This window comes from Neovison vison, chromosome 2 (assembly GCF_020171115.1).
Source record: "Neovison vison isolate M4711 chromosome 2, ASM_NN_V1, whole genome shotgun sequence".
Lineage (NCBI taxonomy): Eukaryota > Metazoa > Chordata > Mammalia > Carnivora > Mustelidae > Neogale > Neogale vison.
This window is the reverse complement of record NC_058092.1, coordinates 84,653,647-84,677,022: the sequence shown is the minus strand read 5'-3', so window position 1 is coordinate 84,677,022 and position 23,376 is coordinate 84,653,647. Positions and strand designations below refer to the sequence as shown.

The 23,376-nt window shown below is 36.3% G+C and overlaps 1 protein-coding gene across 2 annotated transcripts in view; it reads right to left on the bottom strand.

Moving 5' to 3' along the window:
* Positions 1–14,620: 14,620 nt before the first annotated feature.
* Positions 14,621–23,376, bottom strand: part of SNX7 (sorting nexin 7) — a 98,255-nt gene continuing 89,499 nt past the window's right edge. For both annotated transcript variants that reach the window (XM_044238742.1, XM_044238741.1), the window contains one exon: positions 14,621–15,068. In XM_044238742.1, the coding sequence (XP_044094677.1) occupies positions 14,982–15,068 (87 nt within the window). In that variant the 3' untranslated portion in view covers positions 14,621–14,981. The remainder of the gene's footprint in view (positions 15,069–23,376) is intronic.

The following is a 23,376-nucleotide window of genomic DNA, read 5'->3' as shown; positions in this document are numbered from 1 at the left end:
GCTATAAACTGCCATGGAAGGATAAAGGGAAAAGTGACTTGGAGATAATAGAATAATCAAAGTTTGGGTAATATTAAGGTCAGTCTTAAAGGATGAGTAGAAGTTTGAGAGGCAGGAGGAAGGAGCAAAAAACATGAGCAAAACTGTGGAGGCATGAACACATACTAAGTGTTTGGAGAGCGCCAGTGTGATTGGAACTTCGAGTGGGCGGGGAGAACAGCATGATAGATTATACAGACCAGCAGTCTTCACAGCCCCAGGCTTAGCTCCACCCCTAAGCCTGTAGGGCTCCACCCTCAGTGACAAATTTGCAAGAGCTAATCTGGCATGGGTCATCGTTTTAGTAACCAATTTCTAGATATTTAATTCCTAAATATAATCCTTTCTAAAATTACATGAGAATGTCTCTGTTTTCTAGAAGTCATGCCTTATTTTCTTTCCCTTCTTCCCTTTTACAACAGACTTTTTTTCCCCCCATTTTCTGAAAGAGGTCTTTCTCTTATGCAACTTGAATTTTACTGCGCCTAATTGCCCAGGGGTAAAAGATACTGGTCACTAAACAAAGAGACACTGTGTGTGTGTGTGTGTGTGTGTGTGTGTGTAATTGAAAATTCTGCTGGGAATTTGGGCTAGGGTAAGATTACTTAATTTTTACTTAATGACTTCATATTATCCATCTCAGAAGAAAAGAATGCATTGCTCCAGTGAGCAATGAATGTCTTTCACGAGCAAAGCTAAGAGACCATATAAGAAAGGTTGGAGGTTGTGATGGTTTTTTATCCAAATGAAAAAGTAGCAGCAGGCCTGATCCATTTATTTATGTATGTACCCATCTTCCCATGTATCTTTTATCTCTCCATGTGACTATTTCAAGATTCTGAAGGGAAATGATTGTCATGAAAATATGAATTTATATGTTTCTTTGAATTGAAAAATAAAGACAGACTTTGGGCTATATACCACGCATTTTCCACAAACTGAATAATCTAAGTCTATAAATCCAAAGCTTTGACAAAAAATATTTAAAATACATACTGATAAGAAATATACTTAAAATACCTAAGATTAGGAGCCCCTGGATGGCTCAGTCTGTTAAGCATCTGACTCTTGATTTCGGCTCAGGTCATGTTTTCAGGGTTGTGAGACTGAGCCCCTAAGCCTGTAGGGCTCCACCCTCAGTGAACCATGAGAGACTATGGACTTTGAAAAAAAAAAAAATCAGTGAAGAGTCTCCTGAAGATTCTCTCTCTCCTCTCCCTTACCCTCTTCCCGCCCCACTCCTTCTAACATAAATAAATACATTTTAAAACATACCCAATAGTAAGGCACTTTATCAAAACTTATTGTAATGGCAACAGTTTACTAAAATTAGCAATATTAGAATTTTCCCAAATGCTTGTTCTGTAGAACGAGTTGCCTCTATGTAAAAGAATAAAAGCAGCAGCAATTGTCATTAAATAAGTTTTGGTAAAATCTTTCTATACTTCCCAGAAGCCAAAAAGCAAAGACTGTATGGCAAACACACACACAGCAGTTAACTATGTCACCTAGAAAGAGAAACCCTGCCGCGAGAAGTGTGGTCAGCAGGCAGCCTCCAGCCTCCACAGACTGGGATCCACTGTGAGGTTCAAGGGGAGGTCATGCTTTCCCCAGGCTGCTCACAGCCAGTGACTGGGCCTGGTAGAGAGATGATAGCCAGGCCATTTCTGCCAATGCAGGACTCTTTTAATAGTCATCTATAGCTCCCTCCTGGCCCCAGGTCTTTCTCAGGGCTGTGCTACCTCCTGAAGCCTTTCCAGCTGAGATCCAGTTTCCTTTCTTTGCACCTCTTCTTTCCCAGGTTCAGATCTGCAGTGCAGGTGGAAGCCTTTCCTTTCTCTGCTCCTCTCTCCTCTGTCGCTTACAGGTATATCCTACCTGAATCTTTGACATTTTTAATTTTGTCTCCGACTCTGCCTTCTTATCAGACACTCTCTAATACTAGGGTATGACATCCTATCTGATTCTTTGCTTTCAAAAAAATTGAGAAGGATCTTATCAAATGGTCCGGTGCTAACTAATAAAGAAAAACAAATTTTGATAATAAACCAAGGAGTGGGCTAAATGGAGTAAGATAATCTCATTCCCTTGGGGACACCTGGGTGGCTCATCTGGTTAAGCCTTTGTTTGCCTTTGGCTCAGGTCATCATCCCAGGATCCTGGGATTGAGCCCCGTGTTGGGGTCTCTGCTCACTGAGGGGTCTGCTTCTCCCTCCCCCTAAGTGCTCTCTTTCTCTCTCTCTCTCTAACAAAATAAATAAATTTTTTTTTAAAAGGTGTAATCTCATTCCCTTTGTTTAAGATTGGTTCAGGAATTCAGGCCTAGACAAAATGTCATACAATAAAATTGTACAGGGATTGGTTCAAGATGGGTATAAACTCCAGTTTGGAGAAATGAGACACAAGGAAAAGTTTACTGGTTATTCTGGTAAAGAGTTTTTCTGTTCTTTTTTTTTTTTTTTTTTTTTAAGATTTATTAATTTATTTGAGAGAAAGGGAATGAAAGGGAGAGATAGCAAGTGGGGGAAGGGGCAAAGGGAGAGAGTGAATCTCAAGCAGGCTCCCCGCTGAGCATGGAGCCAGACCTGGGGCTGGACCCCAGGACCCTGAGATCACAACCTGAGCCAAAATCAGGAGTCGGACACTCAACGGACTGAGCCATCCAGGTTCCCCCAGAGTTTTCATATTCTTAGAAACAGAACCATTGGAAGACAGTTTCTAGCTTCCTGTGAATATTGTGTATGTGAATGCGAATCAAAAGCTGTCGTTTTCATGCTGGGAGGAAAGCAGGCAGAGGACAGGCCAACAAGACAAAGTTACAAGAGTCTACAGAGAGGCAGACGTGGAGAAGCCTGGTTAAGCTGATCTGCAACCACTTTCTCCCTGACCTCCTAGTTAAGTGAGGATGTATTTCCTCCTTGCTTAAACCTAGTAGAGTCAGTTTCCTACTTTTTATAGCCAAATGGATCCTACTTCTTGGCCAGTGTTAGCTTTCCATTCTTCTGCTTACATCGGCACCTGTCTGGCATCCAACATGGGCCAGTCCTCTCCCACATAGAATGGATTCTGTCCTTCTTACCTCAGCTGCTCTGCTGGAACTGGCACGCAGTTGTTCCTCAGCATGAAGCCTCTAGCTTCTAATACTTCCTCTGTGGAATGGGACCAATTTGGATGTGAATACAGCCTGAATCAAGTCCACATTGCTGGATTTTCTGCTGCCGAGTTCATTTCCAGAGCGACATCTCTGTCTGCAGCCTCTTTAACTTCCCCATCAGCCAATGCTGAGACTGATGCATGCATTAATTGAGATTTATTCATTAGTTATGTATGATGCCTGTCTCCTCATTAGACTTTTAGCTTACTGAGGGCAGGTCCAGTGTATTTTATTTACCATTATTGCTTACTACAGCACAGATGATGGTGTCTGGCACCTATTAGCAGTGGAATATTTATGGAATTAGTGAATTGCTGCACGAATGGATGCATATATGATGATATTTGAATGCAAAGTGTTTCAAAAGATTTTAGAATCTCAGGTTGTTCAAATAAACCACTTAAAAGCAATAATAATTCAATTTTAACATCAGTAATCATAATACTTCAAGTAGGAAGAGAAAATCTTTTATGTGTAATTATCAAATGCCTCATTTAACTAGCTCTGATTAGCTATTTAAATTGCATGTTCTGGGATGATTTCTCTTAAAATGAGACAGCATTGTTCTTCTGATCTCACCAAAAGATCACTTTAACTATCATGTTTTAGAAAAAAATACAACTTCTTCAATCTCCATGATTTTACAATAAGAGAAATATCAACAGGAACTGTGGAAGTCCCCACTTTCCTTTTCCGACATATGCAATTATAGCCTTAAAGAATTACACATGCTAATATGGTAGCAAGCACACACAAACAGTTGTCCCATTTTAAAGGATCTCATTGTTCAATAACCTTAAGAACATCAACATAAACACAATTTCAAACCTTGGGGAATAGTAATACATGAAGAAAGGGAGGAAGATAAGCATAGTATGCATGCAATTGGCTTCTAGCTCCAGTGATTTTTAATTCATATGTCTCCACCAATTACTCTATATATTCACACAGCACACAAGCATACACACACACACACACACACTCACGTACATAAATATGAACTTAAATATGTATGTCTATATTCACACATAGGCATCACATTCTGAATCTTTTCTACGGTAATATACCTTAGCAACTATGACCATTAGCTTGCCTTATATCAGGATATTTTAAATTCATGGATGGACTATAAGTTTTAAGTATTTGGGGGTAACTAGGGGGAAGCTGATATAAAATTTAATACTTTCTTTTTTTAAGAAGGTAGTCAACGTCAGCTGTGTATAATTTATTCTTGTACTTCCCAGCAATGTAGATCTTGGCAGATTAATTCCCCCTTTCCACAGATGGGGAATTGGGGCCTAGAATACTTAACTAGCAAGCTCAGAATTTTAAATGCTAAAATGCCTTTTTTTTCTTTTTTACAGTATGCTCAGAATTTAATTCTACCTCTACCGATCTAAGAGTTTATCTAAAGCCATTATTAAAAACACAAGAACATTATTTCTACATTTATAAGCTAGATGTCAGAATTGGGTTGCCAAAAAGAATATTTCTAGATAACCTTTATTTCTCTCTGAATTTAGGCTGCTCAAGGATCACATTGCTATAACCCTACATCTGGTTAAAAAACAAAAAGCTTGAAGTGGGGAACCTTTTCTTGATTAGTATAATAACTGTGGGTCTGTCAGCACCTAATAGTTGCATGTTTCTATTTTAGATTATGTAGCAGTGAAATTGATTTTCCCATTTAGGAAGAAGCCTATGCTGTAAGATCGACCGTTCTGGGAAAACAGTTATATCCTCCTAAGACCCTTTTATTTTTTATGCTTAACCTGTGGCCTGAATATATACCGACCTTTCTTTACATACATTATTTTATGCAATGTGATATTAATTAGGTATCATTATTAGTCTTTCCATAGAACAGGTAAAGGAAATTAAGTAATTTTCCTAAGGTCACAGAACTGGCAGAGGCAGACCAAAGTGTGACTTTAAGGCTCAAGTAAACAGAGGCTCTTATCTACATCATGTAATACATTCTCATGGTGTGTACCTTTCCAGTAATGATAGAACCTTGACAATTAAAAATGTGATCTTTGGGCTGGTCGCATCAACATCCCCCCTGAGCTTGTTAGAAATACAGACCCCCAAACTCCACTCAGACCCACTGACTCAGAATCTGCATGTTGACAAGATCACCAGGGGATTCTAATATACATTAAAGTTTGAGAAGCAGTGGTATAGGACACAAAGATGTTGAGAGGAGACTGGGTTATCTTTGTTCCATTATGTCCTAACTTGATCATAATGGATAAATTAATTTTTCTAAGATCCAGTCTGCTCCTGAACAATAGAGATCATAGTACCTCTGGAACTGAATTGGTAGGAATGAGAAAATGCAAGGAAATCATAACCAAGCTTGCCTGACACATAAAAGGGACTTAATAACTGGTAACTATTATTAAATATCTCTTAAAATTGCACTTAATTTATGTTTCTGATAGGTTTGGAATACTTGAAAAGATCATAGCTCTTCTTTTAAAATAATTAATCATATAGTGGGACAATATATTGGAATACCAATCAAAATACTTCCTTCTATTGTACTATTTAGAACCTTCTCATCTTCGAGAGGCACTGATGGCCACAAGAATGAGATTATATAGTTGGCTAGCAGAGAAAACTCTGAGTGCACAAGGTTGGGCCCTGAGGGGCTTAAGGCAGAAACAATAGACTTAAAGGAAGAGAATCAGATTGACCAAGTAAGGTGGAACACAGCATAGATTCCGGGCTTTTGTACTTCACCAACTAGTGAAAAAATTTTTTAAAAGATTTTATTTATTTATTTGACAGACAGAGATCACAAGTAGGCAGAGAGGCAGGCAGGGAGAGAGGAGGAAGCAGGCTCTCCGTGGAGCAGAGAGTCCGACGCGGGGCTCGATCCCAGGACCCTGGGATCATGACCTGAGCCAAAGGCAGAGGCTTTAACCCACTGAGCCTCCCACGCGTCCCAACTAATAAAATTTTTTAATTAAAAATAAGACAAAATGATGGTGCATTAGTCAGGGTTCTCCAGAGAAACAGAACCAATAGCATGTGTGTCTGTGTGTGTGTGTCTGTGTGTGTGTAGAGAAAGAGAAAGAGAGACAGATAGAAAGAGTGCGTGTTATTATAAGGAACTGCCTCATAAATTATGGAAGCTGACAAGTCCCAATCTGCAGTTGGCAAGCTGGAGACCCAGGAAGACCCAATGTTTCAGTTTGAATACAAAGGAATGAAAAAAGCCAATATCCTCATTTGGAGACAGTCAGGCAGCAGGAGTTCTTCCCTTAGTTTTGTTGTTCTATCTAGGCAGTCAACTGATTGGATGAGGACCAAGTTTCTTTAAAGAGGACAATCTGCTTAACTGTCTATGGATTTAAACGTTAATCTCATCAAAAATGCTTTCATGGAAACATCTAGAATAATGTTGGATCAACTATCTGGGCACCCTATAGTCCAGTCCAGCTGACAAAGAAATAAATGATTACAGACAGTTAAACTTTATTTTACCAAGTTAAGGATATTGTATTACCAATAACCGCATAAAAGAAGAGGCACATTTATGACTTTAACGAAGACACTGTTTCTAAACAATTCATAAACTGAACTCAGTTTGGCTGTATATAGACTACAGTGCATTGTCCTTAATTTTCTGATTTTAATGTGACCCAAAGAAAACTCTGCCAGGATGAAATGAGTCAGAAAATTATGGTTTGGAGACTATGGGGAAAGAGCCTTCAAGGGAGTAAAATATTAAGGGGGGATGCTGCTAAAATCCAGGAATGATGTGACAAAGACCTGATTTTCTGTTAATGAGAGTATGGAAGGAGTGAGGAAAATGTTAACCTTAAAAGTAAAACTGCCAGTATTTTATCAGAATTTAAAAAAAAAAGATTTATTCAGGAATGGCACAAAATTACACTCTGGGACAAGCAAGTTACAACAAAACCATAGGACAGTCGGAGAACAAAGGAAAGGAAAACTCCTTTAGAGGAAAAGGGGGAAGTTGGCAAGGCTGTTAAAAAGGAAAAGGCCATTGAAGTAGACTGGGAGTGCCAAGGATAGTGGCTTTTCATTGGGTAAGTTATAGCAGTCTCATTGTCTGGGCTGTTGCCTGGTTGAGAAGGGAAATCTTTTCTTCCTCTTGCTGGAACAGTAACATTGTCGTAGCTAAAGCACTTTCTATTTGCAAGGTAAGCTGCTTCCTATTGCGTCTGCAGTAGGAAGTTCTAGCCTCCAGACTTAACCTTAAATGAGGTTTCCTTTTATTAATTTTTACAAAATACAGAGGGCAAGCAACGAGGAGTCATTATGCTCCTTGGAGATGTTCTTTTCTCATATAAGAAAGGTTGATGGAGATATTATTAAGATCTGGTTGTCAAATGTCATGATTCTAGATGTCCAATTGAAGTACATCTGCCAGATGACAGAAATAAAACAGTATGTCAAAAGCTTAAGCTTTGGGGACCTGATGAATGATGGTGTTATGGGCAGAAAACTGTAGTCATACCATACCTTACAGGTGACTCTAGTCATTCTGCAGTGGTAAGAAATCCACAATTTGTTCCTTTATTTTCAGAAGAGAAACAAAATAGGGCTCAATCTTATCTTTAAAAAAGGCAAAACGGAGGCGCCTGGGTGGCTCAGAGGGTTAAGCCACTGCCTTCGGCTCAGCTCATGATCTCAGGGTCCTGGGATCGAGTCCCGCATCGGGCTCTCTGCTCAGCAGGGAGCCTGCTTCCCTCTCTCTCTCTCTGCCTGCCTCTCCGTCTACTTGTGATTTCTCTCTGTCAAATAAATAAATAAAATCTTTTAAAAAAAAAGGCAAAATAAAATAAAACAGCAAATAAGTCCTCTGCAAAATGTCTGTAGAGAGGAAATAAATAGACACAATACTACTGCTTTAGCTGTGAAACTTTTTTTTCAGATACTGTGTATTTGTGCAAGTTCCATTGGAGACATAATGAAGAAATTAGTTGCTTTTAGAACGGACAATCATCCATTCTCTGCCACAGGTTGCCAGAATAAAGCACAACACTGCTAAAGGGGGTGAAAATAGAATATGGTGGTGGAGTCCAGGAACAGACTTAGTAAGTGCAAGATCAGTTATAGACATCATCCCTTACAGTTAAATTAAAGGTGCCTAGCTGCCATTTTTTAGGGGCTAACTCGGTTTAAAAGACCTCATTGTCTCCATATGGTAGATTAATTTCATTATTCTTAAATTTCAAATCTTTATGAAATAGTGAGAACACTTGTCTTTCGTGAAGTTGGGTGGAACAGTCCTTCAGTACTCCACTCATGTAAGATGCTCGTGTATTTGAACATATTTGTAAAAGAATCACAGCTCGATATATTCTTCACATCAGTGTACTTCGATGGAATCTCAATGCCTATTTCAGCCTAGGAATATACTTTACACACTGGGCTCAATAAAACCTAATCTAAAGGTTGTATTTTCAATGTAGACGAGTACACTAATGACTCCAATTTCACACTCTTGTGCTATTTCTTAACCAATAGAATTATGATTGACTTCCTATGTAATTATATGTTCTGGGCTAATGGTTTATTTACACTTGTAATCTCTAATTCATGTTCTTTAAAGAGGTATTTTTACTTTAGTCTTTTCCCATTGAAGAATTTTAGGCATAAGAACAGAATATTGTTAATTATATAAAAGTATAGAATTTGAAAAATCATTTCTTCATTTTAAAATGAGAGTGTGGATGTAAGGTATTGTTTTATCTTCCCTGATACTCTGCTTGTGGTCTGAGTGAAAGCTGCCATCTTCCTTTGGTCATAACCTCCCTGCCTGTTGTAGTTTGTATAAAAGTGAGAAACTGACCTAGGCTGTATTGATTGTAGTATTTCCACTCCTAGCCACAAAAATTGGCCTGGGACAGAGCTAAAGGGGTAGGGGGGCATTGGCTGTATCCCAACCCAAGTTTTCCCTAGGAATTTTCAATTTAATTAAAACTGGAAGGGAAGAGCTCTTCCCTTCCCCATAGATAGTTAGGAACTTATGATCCAGAAGCTACTAACAGACATTTAATCTAGTCCAGGATCTCTCAACATCAGGAGTCTTGACATTTTGGGTCAGAAAATTTGTTGTGGAAGCTGTCTTGTTCATTGTAGAATGTTTAGTAGCATCCCTGACTTCTGCCAACTAGATGCCAGTAGTACCCTTCTCCCACACTATGGCATCCAAAAATATCTCTAGATATTACATAATATTGCATATTATATTATACCATAGTATATTATTGGATTCTGCTAAATAACCCCCAGTTGGGAACCACAGAATGAGCCTCTTGTAAATGTAGCAACAGGAGTAAACGAAGTCGACCCTTTCAAGAGAAACAAGAAATAAAGACAGAAAGAGAAATACACCTGTTCAGGACCAGTTATATCCAAATATACCATTTTTCTTTTTGGCTATATAAGTGCATCAATTCCCTGTGATCTAAAGTAGTTTGATTTTTTTTCTTTTGTCAAGTAGGATGATAAAAATTCTGAAACAATAGCAGGAAAAGACAAATTGAGGAACAGAGCCAAAGCACAATAAAAAAAGAAATCAGTCCATAATAGGGCTTGATCAAGGCACAGATTCAACTGAGTTTTGAAAAAAAGAGAATAACTTACAAACCTGTTTAAAGAAAAGAGAAGATAAAGAAATTGATTATGAAACAGATGGTCAATAGTATAAGTAGACTTATCTTCACTTCAGAGCCTCCTATCTTCAAGGTAGTCTTGGCATGAGAAAAAGAAAAAAGAAAAAAAGAAGAAGGGAAGGGAAGGGAAAGGACCCAGATTTTCACTTGTATCTTCTTGGGATTATACACATGTCCAGTGATGATTTCCTACTTGAAGTATGTGTTTGTGTGTGTGTGTGTAGTTCTCTAAAAATGGAGCATATATGTTTCCTATCCAATCAACTGCCAGTAATACAAAAAGAAAAGGAAAAATACAAACTGTGAACCCAACAAGTGGTATCTCCAAATCAGATCTTACACATGAGCCCACTGACTCAAAAACTCACATGAGTCATCCTCTATGGTGATGACTTTCACCCAAATACAACCTCATTTCCTGTAAATGCAGGAAATAAGTTTCTTTCTCCCTACAATTTCAGGTCAAAATGATAGATACAGCATTGATGCTTGTGCTCTGAAGAGCCAGTTGAGGTAAGAAGACTTTTAATTTCCCCCTAGGTAACTGGAATAAAACGGGTAGAGGGAGTGGAATCCTTAGGTGGGGGCGGGGGGAGAAAAAGAAAAAACAGTAATACCTGGCTACAAGCAATATTACAAGATGGACTTAAATTATATTCAAGACATACTAAGTCTATTACCAATGCTATATAACAGCTACAGCACATCCACTTAAAATACTTCTTTGTCTTTTTTTGAAAGATTATACGACTCAGAGAAAATGAACTGAAAGCAGGAAATCTGTGTTTTGGAAAGCAGTTATTGAAAGAAGACATGTGTTGAATGAAAAATGTATGTAAACTTCAGGGGAAATCCTTCTTTTAAGTAAAAATCAAATGAGTTATTTTGTTGTTGTTAAGAAGCTTTTTATGATGAGGTATCCAATAATCATATTTCCATATTAATAACAACCATCATAGAACACATCACAACAACCAACTCAAAAGCTATACCAGGTGTCCCACCTCGAGGATGACGACATAGAGAGTCCCAGGGACTTGTTCTCCAGTCGGAAAATTATAAGACAGCCTCTTTAGCAAGTAGTGTTGGGACAACTGGATAGCTTTATATAAAAGGATGAAATTGGGTCTTTCCTTCACATTATATGCAAAAAATAACTCAAAATGAATACCCAACTTTTGTAGCAACATGGACGGGACTGGAAGAGATTATGCTGAGTGAAATAAGTCAAGCAGAGAGAGTCAATTATCATATGGTTTCACTTATTTGTGGAGCATAACAAAAAACATGGAGGACAAGGGGAGTTAGAGAGAAGGGGGTTGGGGTAAATTGGAAGGGGAGGTGAATCATGAGAGACTATGGACTCTGAAAAACAATCTGAGGGGTTTGAAGTGGCGGGAGGGTGGGAGGTTGGGGTACCAGGTGGTGGGTATTATAGAGGGCACAGATTGCATGGAGCACTGGGTGTGGTGAAAAAATAATGAATACTGTTTTTCTGAAAATAAATAAATGAAAAAAAAAACAAAAACAAACAAAAAATGAATAAAAGACCTAAATCTAAAATTAAAACTCTTAGATGAAAACATAGAGGAAAATCTGCATAACCTCAGATTTGAAAACGGATTCCTAAAAATGACACCGAAAGCATAAGCAGCAGCAGAAAAAAACAGAAATGATCTTCATCAAAATTGAAAACTTCTTTGCTTCAAAGTGCATTATCAAGAAGTGAAAAGAAGTATCTGCAAATCATAATCTGATAAAGGACTTTTATCTAGAATATATAAATAACTATTTAACTCAATAATAAAAAGACAACCTCACTTTAAAAATTGGCAAAAGACCTGAATGGACATATCTACAAAGAATATATGCAGATAGCCAAAAAACACATGAAAAGATGCAAAAGGAAATACAAATCAAAGGTACAATGAGATATTACTGCACCCAATAGGGTGGCTACAATACGACAAAAACAAGGAAACAAATAAAACCAGAAACCAATAAGCATTCATGAGGATATGGAGACATCAGAACCCTCATCCACTGCTGGATGAAATGTAAAATGGTGTAGCCAGTTTGGAAAACAATCTGGGAACTCCTTATATGGTTAAGTATAGTTGTGCTATGACCCAGAAATCTTACGCCTATGTAAAGGCCCAAGAGAAATGAAAATATATGTTCTCACAAAAAATGTATACACCAATTTTATAGCATCATTATTCATAACAGTCAAAATTGAAAATAACCTAAATGTCTATCAATGAAAGAATAAACAAATATAATGGATAAACAAAATGTGGTATATCCATACAATGGAATATCTTCGGCCGTTTTAAAAAAAGAATAAAATACTGACAAATGCTACAATATTTGCTGAAGACATGTTGAGTGAAATAAGCCAATCATTAAAGATCACATATTATAGGATTCCACTTTTTTTTTTTTTTAAGATTTATTAATTTATTTATTTGACAGAGAGAGAGAGAGAGATCACAAGTAGGCAGAAAGGCAGGCAGAGAGGCAGGGGAAGCAGGCTCCCCACTGAGCAGAAGGCCTGATGTGGGCCTGGATTCCAGGATCCTGAGATCATGATCTGAGCCAAAGGCAGAGGCTCAACCCACTGAGCCACCCAGGCACCCCTAGGATTCCACTCTTATGAAATAATGAGACTAGGCAAATTTCTAGAGACAGAAAATAGATCAGTGTTTCCTTAGGCCTGGAGATACAGGAGGGGGTGGTGGTTAGAGTGATAGCCAAAATGTATAGGGTTTATTTATTATCTAGATGATAATCTAGAAGCAAAAATAAATAACTATAAACAAGAAATGTCTGCATAAATTACTACATATTCACACCATGGTATATTATAGACCCATTTAAGAAATGTATTAGAGCTATTCTTGACTTTGAACATTTCCACAAGGCATTGTTGAGTGACGAAATGAGAGGCAAAATAGTATGTATAATAGGGCTTCGTTTTTATAAAGCAAATTTTAAAACCGTGGGAGTGTGTGTGTGTGTGTGTATGTATGTACATGTAAGTCTGTATCAAATACTGTAAGAAGATATAAGGAAAGATACATAGTACTTAACAAAAGTTAACTGTGTGGGTACACATAGTATGTGTGTGGGATGGCAGTCATATGGACAGAAAGGAGGAGGGGGGGAGGCAAGACATGTAAAACTAAAGAGGAAAAAGAAAGGTACTGTACCTAAATATAAAGCATTATTTTAAAAAAATAAAGCATTTTTATGTGATTCCCACTTAAATAATTAATGGTCTTAATGGTTACCATTTATCTGGCAGGTATTCTTTCTTTCCCGTTTTATTGAGATATAATTGACATTTAACATTTCTAAGTTTAAGTTGTATAATAATGATTTGATCCATGTATTTACTACAGAATGATTACCACAGGAAGATTAGTTAACACTCATCACATAAACAACTTTTTTCCTTTGTGAAGAGAACATTTACAATCTATTCCCTTAGTAACTGACAAGTATATAATACAGTATTGTTAACACACAGTCATCATGTAGCACACTACATCCCTAGGACTTAAGTAATAACTAGAAGTTTGTAGCTTTTGACCACTGCACCTAATTCTCTCACCCTCTACTTCTGTGGGTAGGTGATCTATGTTTACTGTATCATTTTAACAACCTGTGAGTTAGAGATTACTATCTCCATTGTCTCCGGATAGGGAAAACACAGCTTGGAGTAGTAAAATAGATTGCATAACAATATGGTTGGGGCCATCCTAATAAAAAGGAAGGATTCTCATCCCAAATTTGTGTTAGATGCCAAGTGTAGTGATGCCAAAAATACCCTGAGAGGGTATGAAAAGGTTTATTACTACATAATGAGTCTTTCTGGGGAGAGCTGGGCTGGTCTCTCAGGCTGTTCTGAAAACAGATTGAGAGAACTGAAGAAGAATGGCTTGGGGTTTTTATGGTGGGTCAGGGGGTGGGTTCCTGCAGGCAGAGAGGGGGTCAGATGGTTTGAACCTCATGTCAATGCCAAAGGAGGGAGCATTTGGGCTTTCTTACAGCTTGACCAGATGTGGTAGGAGAGGAAGAGAGAAAGTGTGCTTAAAAGCTACCAGCAGCCTAACATCAAAAAATGGAGTCAGATTATCACAAATGGTTTAAAAATTATACATGCCAAGATTTATGAAAAATATTTAGCTTTACATCTGCATTTGTGTATCTATTTGTTTTGATTAAAACAGATGTCTAGGTTGTTTTTGTGACACTTATTTAAGGCTAATACCCAAATGATACTTAATGTCCTGCATGTAATATAATGTGCCAAATACCTCAAACTTTAAAGTCTTGAGAAAGATCTATTTCAAAAAATTAGCAAATATTAAATAACCAACATATGTAGTTTCTAAGTATAGCCATAAGTTAAATATGAAATCACTTTGTATGGCCACTATTACTTGATTACTAGGTTGCATAGGATTACTAATAACTCAAAGATTAAGGTCAATGTATCTTGGTAATTTTTTTCAATTACAAAAAACAATTACTTTACTCTTATCAAACCAACTTGTGAACAGTTATCATTAATGTTTAATAACAGTAAATTACTTTTTATATATTTACTTCAAGATCCTAATGTCATAGTGAGTAGTATTTTAGAGAAAATTGTGATGAAATAAAGGTAAATTCATAGTATGCTTGGTAACATGCTGAATCCTCATCAGAATCTGCTTCAGAGGCTGGAGCTACTGGTACAAAAAGAACACACCACAGCCAGTCATTTCATATTAAACTTTTTATTAAAAGTTTATGAGTCTTCATAATATATTTAAAATGACATGTTCCACAAACAAACATTTGGGCAAAAAATTTCTGTATGTACTTATTGGCACACAAATTTAAAATAACAACTAAGCTAAATATATAGATAGATAGATACAGAGGTCTATCTATTTATCTATCTATCTATCTATATATATATCTCCAAATTCATATCAATTATCTGGAATACCTGAGCTTCAAGCTGTTGGTTTTCCAGATAGTGTGAAACATTTTTCATCCACTTCATAAAGGACAAAACCCATCCAGAAAGAGTAACTTTGGTTAATAGATGCTGTCTCCCAAAGATCACACGGAGGTCCTCAGTGGGCTTCAGGTTTATCTTCAGAGGTTTCTTCCATGTGGAGGTCAGTCTGTGATGCAAGGAAGGATTCCCATGTAGCAAGGCACTGAATAATGGAAATACATCATGAGGAGATCAACAGTAGTTAACTTTCAGCGGTGAAAGGATTAATAAATCCTTATGTATTTGTTCCTAGAGCAGTCTTCCCTGCTCCTCTCTCCCATCTACAAGAATCCTTGTTGTTTTCAATCTCCCACCAGAATCCTTGTTGTTTTCTGCATATTTTAATTTATAATGAGGGATACTATTGATAATAAGAGGAATACAAAAGGTTAAAAAAATGAGTATGAATTAGTTTGCTAAAATAATCCCGTATTACCCCACTGTCAGGAAAGGAAACTGCTAAATTATGGAGGAAAAGATGGACCATTTGGATCTGAGGAGGCAGGCGTTAAGCATCTAGACAGGGGAGAGGGGATATAAGCATGCATCTATCAGATTTGAATCCTACTACAAGTTTGAGTTTGGGCAAGCTGATGAATCATTATTACAGTTTCTCCAGCTATAAAATTACATTAATGACAATACTGAACCACGAGGGCAACTGTAAAAAATCAAAGTTCCATAATCTGTATAAATCTCTATGCAAAATGCTTAGCACAAAGTAAGTGTTCAAAAAATTAGCAGTTACTGTATTATGATGGTCTCTGGGGACTAGGTGGTGAAACTTGGTCATTCATGTGCCACAGGAGATGAAAAAGGATCAGACGAGACTGAAGGTGGTGGGGGACACGCCAACAGGAATGTGGCCACCTTTGTGATATTGCCTAGTGCTGACCTGCCTAGGCCTAGTCTCAGTTATCTGTATGAAGTTTATCCATCCACAGCATAATTTTAATAGTTTGCACATATTTAGGGTTCTTCTAAAACCTACTTTAACATATATTCAGCATGAGCTAATATTGATTAGGAAAGAAATCATGGGGTTTTTTTGCAAATGTGGATAGATTGCTATATACAAATACATATATATCTTTTTTATATATAATACACTGAAGTTGGACTGATTAACACTGGTTTACTTGTCTAAACTACTTTCATATCACTTCTTTATCCTCTAATCCTTTTATAGCTTTAATATGTCCATATCTGACAAGTACTAAGTGACAACCAGCAATTTCCCAAACACAGCACAAATTCAAAATTTTAAACCTCCCAGGGGTACCTGGGTGGCTCAGTTGGTTAAGCCACTGCCTTCGGCTCAGGTCAATATCTCAGGGTCCTGGGATCAAGTCCCGCATCGGGCTCTCTGCTCAGCAGGAAGCCTGCTTCCCTCTCTCTCTCTGCCTGCCTCTCTGCCTACTTGTGATCTCTCTCTGTCAAATAAATAAATAAATAAAATCTTTAAAAAGGATTTTTTTAAACCTCCCAAATTATAAATGTGCTGTGTTCCAGAAAGTATGGACTTTTGGACTTATGTGTGTGTGCGTGCGTGTATGTGTATGCACACACATATACATATATGTGTGTATATACAACAGTTTTTCAAACTGAAGATTTAGAATATGGGAAACATTTTTCCAAACAAGGTTTTTATAAAGGGTATATGCAGTGATTTGATTCTGAGATAGTTTGAAGAGGAAATGAATAATAAGGCTAGAAAATTACATATTTGCATGAGAACAGTAGAAAATACTGTGGAAGACTTAATTGCCAAATTTAAAAAAAAACTGACTAAATTACTGGGTAAAATGTTGAGTATTTATTTTGTGATATATGTATTTTGAAAGTCAGGCTTGGGATAATATAGGTTTCATAAGAATAATTAAGTCTATCAAGACTTTAAGGGATATTTTTGATTTAAAAATTTTAGCATACTGGAAGCCAAGTATAAGCCATGAAGCATAATATCAGCTACTGTGATGAATCAGTTCTGGGATTTACCTTTATTCTTTAGTAAGTTACAAACTCTCTGATTTTCTACTTTGTGTGTACAATAATAATATCTACCTCATTGGGATGAAGAAATAACAAACTAAAATAGGGGGAAGAAAGGAGAGGTCAGGGAATAGAGAGAAAGCCAGGCAGCTATGACAGGGGCCACCTGGCAGGCAGAGGGACATCCTCTGGCATGGTACCGGAGAAGGAGGAGATGTCTTTACATCTAAATGCTTATACCCATGAGAAGGCATTAAAGATAAATACCTCACATTTGATCTCTCTTTCAACTTTCAGATCTATGTGTTTTATAAACACCCAAACTATACATAATTTGAAACGTAGGGGTTGACATAAAATATCTATTCACTCAACAAATATTTTTGAGTTCTTACTAATATCAGGCACTACGGTAGGTTCTGGGGCACAATCCTTGATCTCATAAAAATTGTGATTTAGCAAAGGGACATAAGTAAGCAAATATAATCTACTTCAGGGTCTATGAAGTTACAGGGTATGATGAAAGTAAATATCAGTGGGATCTAAATCAGACTAGAATGAGTTAATGCATGTTTCCTAGTAGGAGTAAGCCCGTAAACCTCTGTTCATGTCTGTAGAAGGGCAATGTAAGGAGTCCACTGGTTAAGTGCTTGGGCTTAGGACTTCTGTTGCTAGCCAACATGGTGTAGTAAGGCCTAGATTTATTCTTCTGCTAAAAAAATATAGATGATAGATAGATAGATAAAGAAAAAATATATGAAATGACAGTTTTTAAGACCCTGAACATCAGGCAACAAAGGACAGCGGTCCCTGAGAGACATGATAAAAACAACCTGAGCTCTATGATTACCCTACTGTTATGGGCAGAACTGTGTCCCCAAAATTCATTTGTTGAAGCACATTCCAAGATACTTCAAAATTCATCTGTCGAAAACAGGATCATAGGGGAAGAGAGAAAAAATAAAACAAGATGAAACAAGAGAGGGAGGAAAAGCACAAGAGACCTTTAATCACAGGAAACAAACTGCAGGTTGCTGGAGAGGAGGGGAGTGGAGGGATGGGGTAACTGGGTGATGGACATTAAGGAGGGCATGGAAGTCATGAACACTGGGTGTTACATAAGAATGATGAATCACTGACCTTTACCTGTGAAACCAGTAATACACTGTATGTTAAAAACTGAAGTTAAATTAAAAAAAATAAAATTAATACAATAAACATTCATTTGTTGAAGTACTTAAGGAATGTGGAAGTATTTGGACATAAGGCCTTTGAAGAGGTGATTCAGTTGAAATGAGGCTGTTAAGATGGGCCCTAATCCAAATTGAGTAGTATTCTTTTAAGAGGAAACTGGTTATACAAGAAGACAAGAGCAACGACAGCAGAGAGAAAAGACAATGTGGGGACACTGGGAGAAGGCTGCCATCTGCAAAGTCAAGACGAAAAGCCTCCGAAGAAACCAAGTCTGCCAACATCTTGATCTTGCACATTTAAACTCCAGAACTGCAAGAAAATAATTTTTTGTTGTTTAAGCCACTTAGTATTTTAAGCCACTTAGTACTGGTATTTTGTTATGGCAGTCTTAGCACACCAATACACCTATTTATTGCCTTAAGAGCATTTCCAGGCCATGGTGGAAGAAGCTGAACTTAGATGTAACCAGGCAGTTGAAGAGATGGAGTTGAAGAGATGGAGCTAAGAGTCTATGGAAAAGTAATGCAGGAGAGTTCGGAGAGCAGAGTACCAGAGGAGGAGAGCAGAGAGAGCACTCCGGAGATCTGTGGTGGGTCTCCCTTGGGTATTCAGTAGAGTCCTGATCAGTACAAACTACTTGAGGCCTGGGAAAAAAAGCCACCAGTAAGGAGTAGAGTGAACAGTGTCCATGTTCTCCCAAGGCCTGGAATAGTACAGGATCCCACTAAAAGAGACTGGAAAATCCCATAATTCATGAGATATCGGGTAGAATATAAAGAAGGGCCTTGCCTCAATATTGGGAAATAATTTGCCCTATCCTAAAAGATGCTCAAGTACCACCTAACAAATCTTAAAAGTAGGACCCTAAAGGATCAAATTCTGTCTAAGCAACTTAAAATTAAGTGCTATAGGAATAGAAAAATATTCAACATGCAACAAAATTCTTATCTGGCATCTAACTAAAATTACTAGTATAAAAAGAAAGAAGGAAACACAACCCATAATGAGGAGAAAAATCAATCAATTGAAATTTATATACAATGGAATATTACTCAGCCATAAAAAGTGAAATCCTGCCATTCACAACAATGTGGATATAGCTGGACTGTATAATGTTAAGTGAAATAAGTCAATCAGAGAAAGACAAATACCATGTGATTTCACCCATATGTTGAATTTAAGGAACAAAACAAAGGAACATTGAGGGGAGGGGGAAGAGACACAAACTGGAAAAGAGACTCTCAACTATAGAGAACAAACTGAAGGTTCCTAGAATGGGAAGGTGGAGGGGGGATGGGCTAGATGGGTAATGGGGTCTCAGGAGGCCCTTGTCATGAGCACTGGGTGTTGTCTATAAGTGATGAATTACTAAATTCTACACCAGAAACCACTATTACACTGCATGTCAACTAACTGAAATTTCAATAAAAATTTGGAAAAAAAAAATTCTGATCCAGAATTGACAAAGATGTTAGATTTAGCAGACAAGGACATTAAATGAGTTATTATAAAAGTGTCCTAGCTGTTCAAAGAGTTAAGTAGAGGTATGGAATAAATGAAGAATAGACACAAACTAGCCTTCCAGAGATGAAAATTACTATGTGTGAGATGAGAAAATATAATGAATGGAATTAATAATGCGTAAGACCAATGCAGAAGACAAAAGTTAGTGTAGGTGAAGGCACAGAAATGGAAAGCATCTGAAAGCAGACCCACAAAGAAAAAAGATCAATGAGAAGAAAGGAAAAGAGCATCAGTGAGCCAGAGGACAGCTTGCAGTAGGATTATATATATGTAATTAGCATTGCTGAGAAGGTGAGGTGCGCAAACACTTTTGAAATATAAATGGCCATTTTTTCCAAATTTGATAAAGTCAATAAACATCCACAAATTCCAGAAACACAATAAACTCTAAACATGAGAAACATGGGGAAGAATGCATCAAGCCAATTTCTAACCAAATTGCTCAAAACCAGTGATAAAGACAATCTTTAAAGACAGAGAAAAATGATGTTACATACAAAAGAAGGAAAAATAGGGTAAGTATTTCTCACCCAAGATAATGTAAGTAAGAAGACAGCAGAGTAATATTTTGAAGGTACTGAAAGAAAATATATTTTAAAAGATATAGGATTCTATGCCTAGTAAAAGTATCCTTCAAAAACAAAGATGGAATAAAGATATTTTCTGACATATAAAAGCTAAGAATTTGTCACCAACAGACCATACTACAAGAAATGTTTAAAAAAAATTTTTTATCAGGAAAAAAGAAAATGAGACCAGATAGAAATATGAATCCATTCAAAGGAATGAAGAATACAGAATGACAATTATAGGGAATAAGAAAAATATATTTCTTAAATTTATTTAAAATATAATTGACTACTTGATTATTAATAATAGTAACAAGACCTTGTGAGGCTTATAATACATGTACAAATAAAATATATGACAAAAAGAGCATAAAGGTCAGGAGAAAGAATATGAGAAATATGATTATAGGTTCTTAAATGATAGGTGAAGTGGTATAATATTACTTGAATATACTTGATGATAAGATTAAGCTATAAACAATAAACCTGAAAATAAGCACCAAAATATAAAAAGCATATCTAAAACACCAACAAAAGAGCTAAGATGAAATCATACAAAACTGTCTACTATCCAAAAGGAGGCATAGAGAAGAATATGGGAGCAAAGAGATGAAGCAAATAAAAAACAAAGAGCACAATAACGGACTCAGATCTAGCCATATCAATAATCAATTTCAGTGTCAATAAGCTAAAATATTCTAGTAAGACACAGACTGTCCTACTAAATAAAAAACAAGACCCACCAATATTCCACTTAGAAGAAAAATATACAAATACATTTAAATTAAAAGGGCAATATATATATATATATATATATATATATATATACATACTATGAAACACATGTCAAAAGAAAGCTAGAGAGGCTATATCAGATAAAATAGATTTTAGAACAAAGACTATTATCAGAGATAAAGGTTATTTCAAAAATGATAAACATCAATTTATCTAGGCATAATTTAAAATATTTATATCTATATAATGGCAGAGTTTTAAAATACATGAAACAAAAAACTGATAGAAATGTAAAGAGAAAGACAAATCCACAATTATAATTGATTTTGATACACCTTTCTCACAAGAACTGATAGAACATGTGGACTGAAAATCAGAAGTGATACAGAAAACTGGAACACTATTATCAATCAAGCTGACCTAACTGATACCTATAGAAAGGAAAATGCATATTTATTCTTGTGCTCATATGACATTTACCAAAACAGACCATATTCTAGGCTACAAAAGAAGTCTCAGTAAATTTAAAGAGTCAAGTCACATGAAGTTTGTTCCCTGGACATAATGGACTTAAATTAGAAATCAGCAATAGAGAAGGATCTGAAACATATCCAAATATCTGAAATCTAAACAGGAAACTTACATATATAATAACCTCTTTCAAAGAAGAATTCAGAAGGAAATATAGACAGAAAGTATTTTGAACTGAATGAAAATAAAAACACAGCATATAAAAAATTCTGTATGTCACTAAAGCAGTACATAGAAATTTATAGCACAAAATATCTATTAGAAAAGAAAGGTTCACAATGAGCACTAGGTGATGCAGGGAAGTGTTGAATCACTATATTGTACACCAGAAACTAGTATTACACTGTATGTTAACCAACTGGAATTAAAATAGAAGCTAAAAAAAAATAAATAAATAAAAGAAGAAAGGTCTTAAAAATAAATGATTTATTTCCACACTAAAAACTAATCAATAAACAAATGAACAAGTAAAACAAATTAAACCCAAACTAGGGAGAAAGAAGAAGGAAAGAAAAAGAGAGAAAGAAAGAGAGAAGATCAGAGTGTGATTTAATGAAAAAGTAAAAATAAAGAAATATCAATGAAACCAAATGTTGGCTCTTAGAGAAGATTAATAAAAGTGATAATAATTAACTGGACCTAAAAGAAGAGAGATGACACAAATTTCCAGCTGTTGGAATGAGAAAGGTGACATCACTCCAGATTCTACTTTAGAAAATAAAAGAATATTATGAAAAACTTGATACATATACACTAACAACTTAAATGGAATGGACCGATTCCCTGAAAGACACAAACTACACAAACTCACACCAGAAAAATAGATAACCCAATGAATTTGAATTTGTTGTTAAATATCTTCCCACAAAGAAAACTCTAGGCCCAATGGCCATCACTAGTGAATTTTATCAAACATTTAAGGAAGGAATCATTAATTCTACACAAACTCTACCAGAAAATTGAATACATAAAATGCTTTCCAATTTATTAAAACCAAAGATACTGTAAGAGAAGAAAATTACAATATCTCTCATAAACATAGAAAAATTCTAAACAAAACTTTGGCAAATACAGCAATCTATAGAAAAGAAAATTTATAGAAAAAGATTACTTTCTATAGAAAATCTATAGAAACAATTATACATCAGACTGTATGGTGACTAACATAATGAAAGAAAGAAAGGAAGGAAGAAAGAGAAAAAGAGAGAGAGAGAGAAAGGAAGAAAGAAAGAAAAGGAAGAATTATACATCAGGACCAAAAGGAGTTTATCCCAGGATTATAGGACTGGACTAACATTCAAATATTGATCAATATAATTAACTATTAAATGTAATATCATCTCAATCGACACAGAAAAGGCACTTGTCAAATTATAATGTCCATTTCTGATTTTAAAATTCTGTCAGCAAATTAGGAATTGAGAAGAATGTCCACAACCTGAGGAAGAACACCTGCAAAAACCTTAAACATCACAGGCAGACATGGATTAATATTAGTTGTCATTAGTATTTCGTTTCTTTTCAATACCAAGGGAAAAAAGAAAGTAAAACTCAGCTTTACATATACTCAAAAATCTCCTTCACCAAATTCTATGTCTAAACAGAGCAGGAAAACAGAAAAATACCAAAATACAAATCACTTTAAGTCGCTAGCTACAATATATGTAAAACAAGGGAAGTTGTTAATGGGGACCGGTGGCACAATAGAGGGCAGACCATATGCTGCCTCTGGGAAAATCCCTGTTTCCCTTGTGAACGTCATTTCTACTAGAGCCCTCTGGCCTCCTCTGCAAATCCATACACAATTCCACTATCTGGTAACCCTGCGGGGCAGCCCAAAGCAATTACTGCTTTCAGGAGATACCACATCTTTCTGATAACTCCTGCCAAACTATCATTTGAATAAACTTCTTAAGTCCTCAA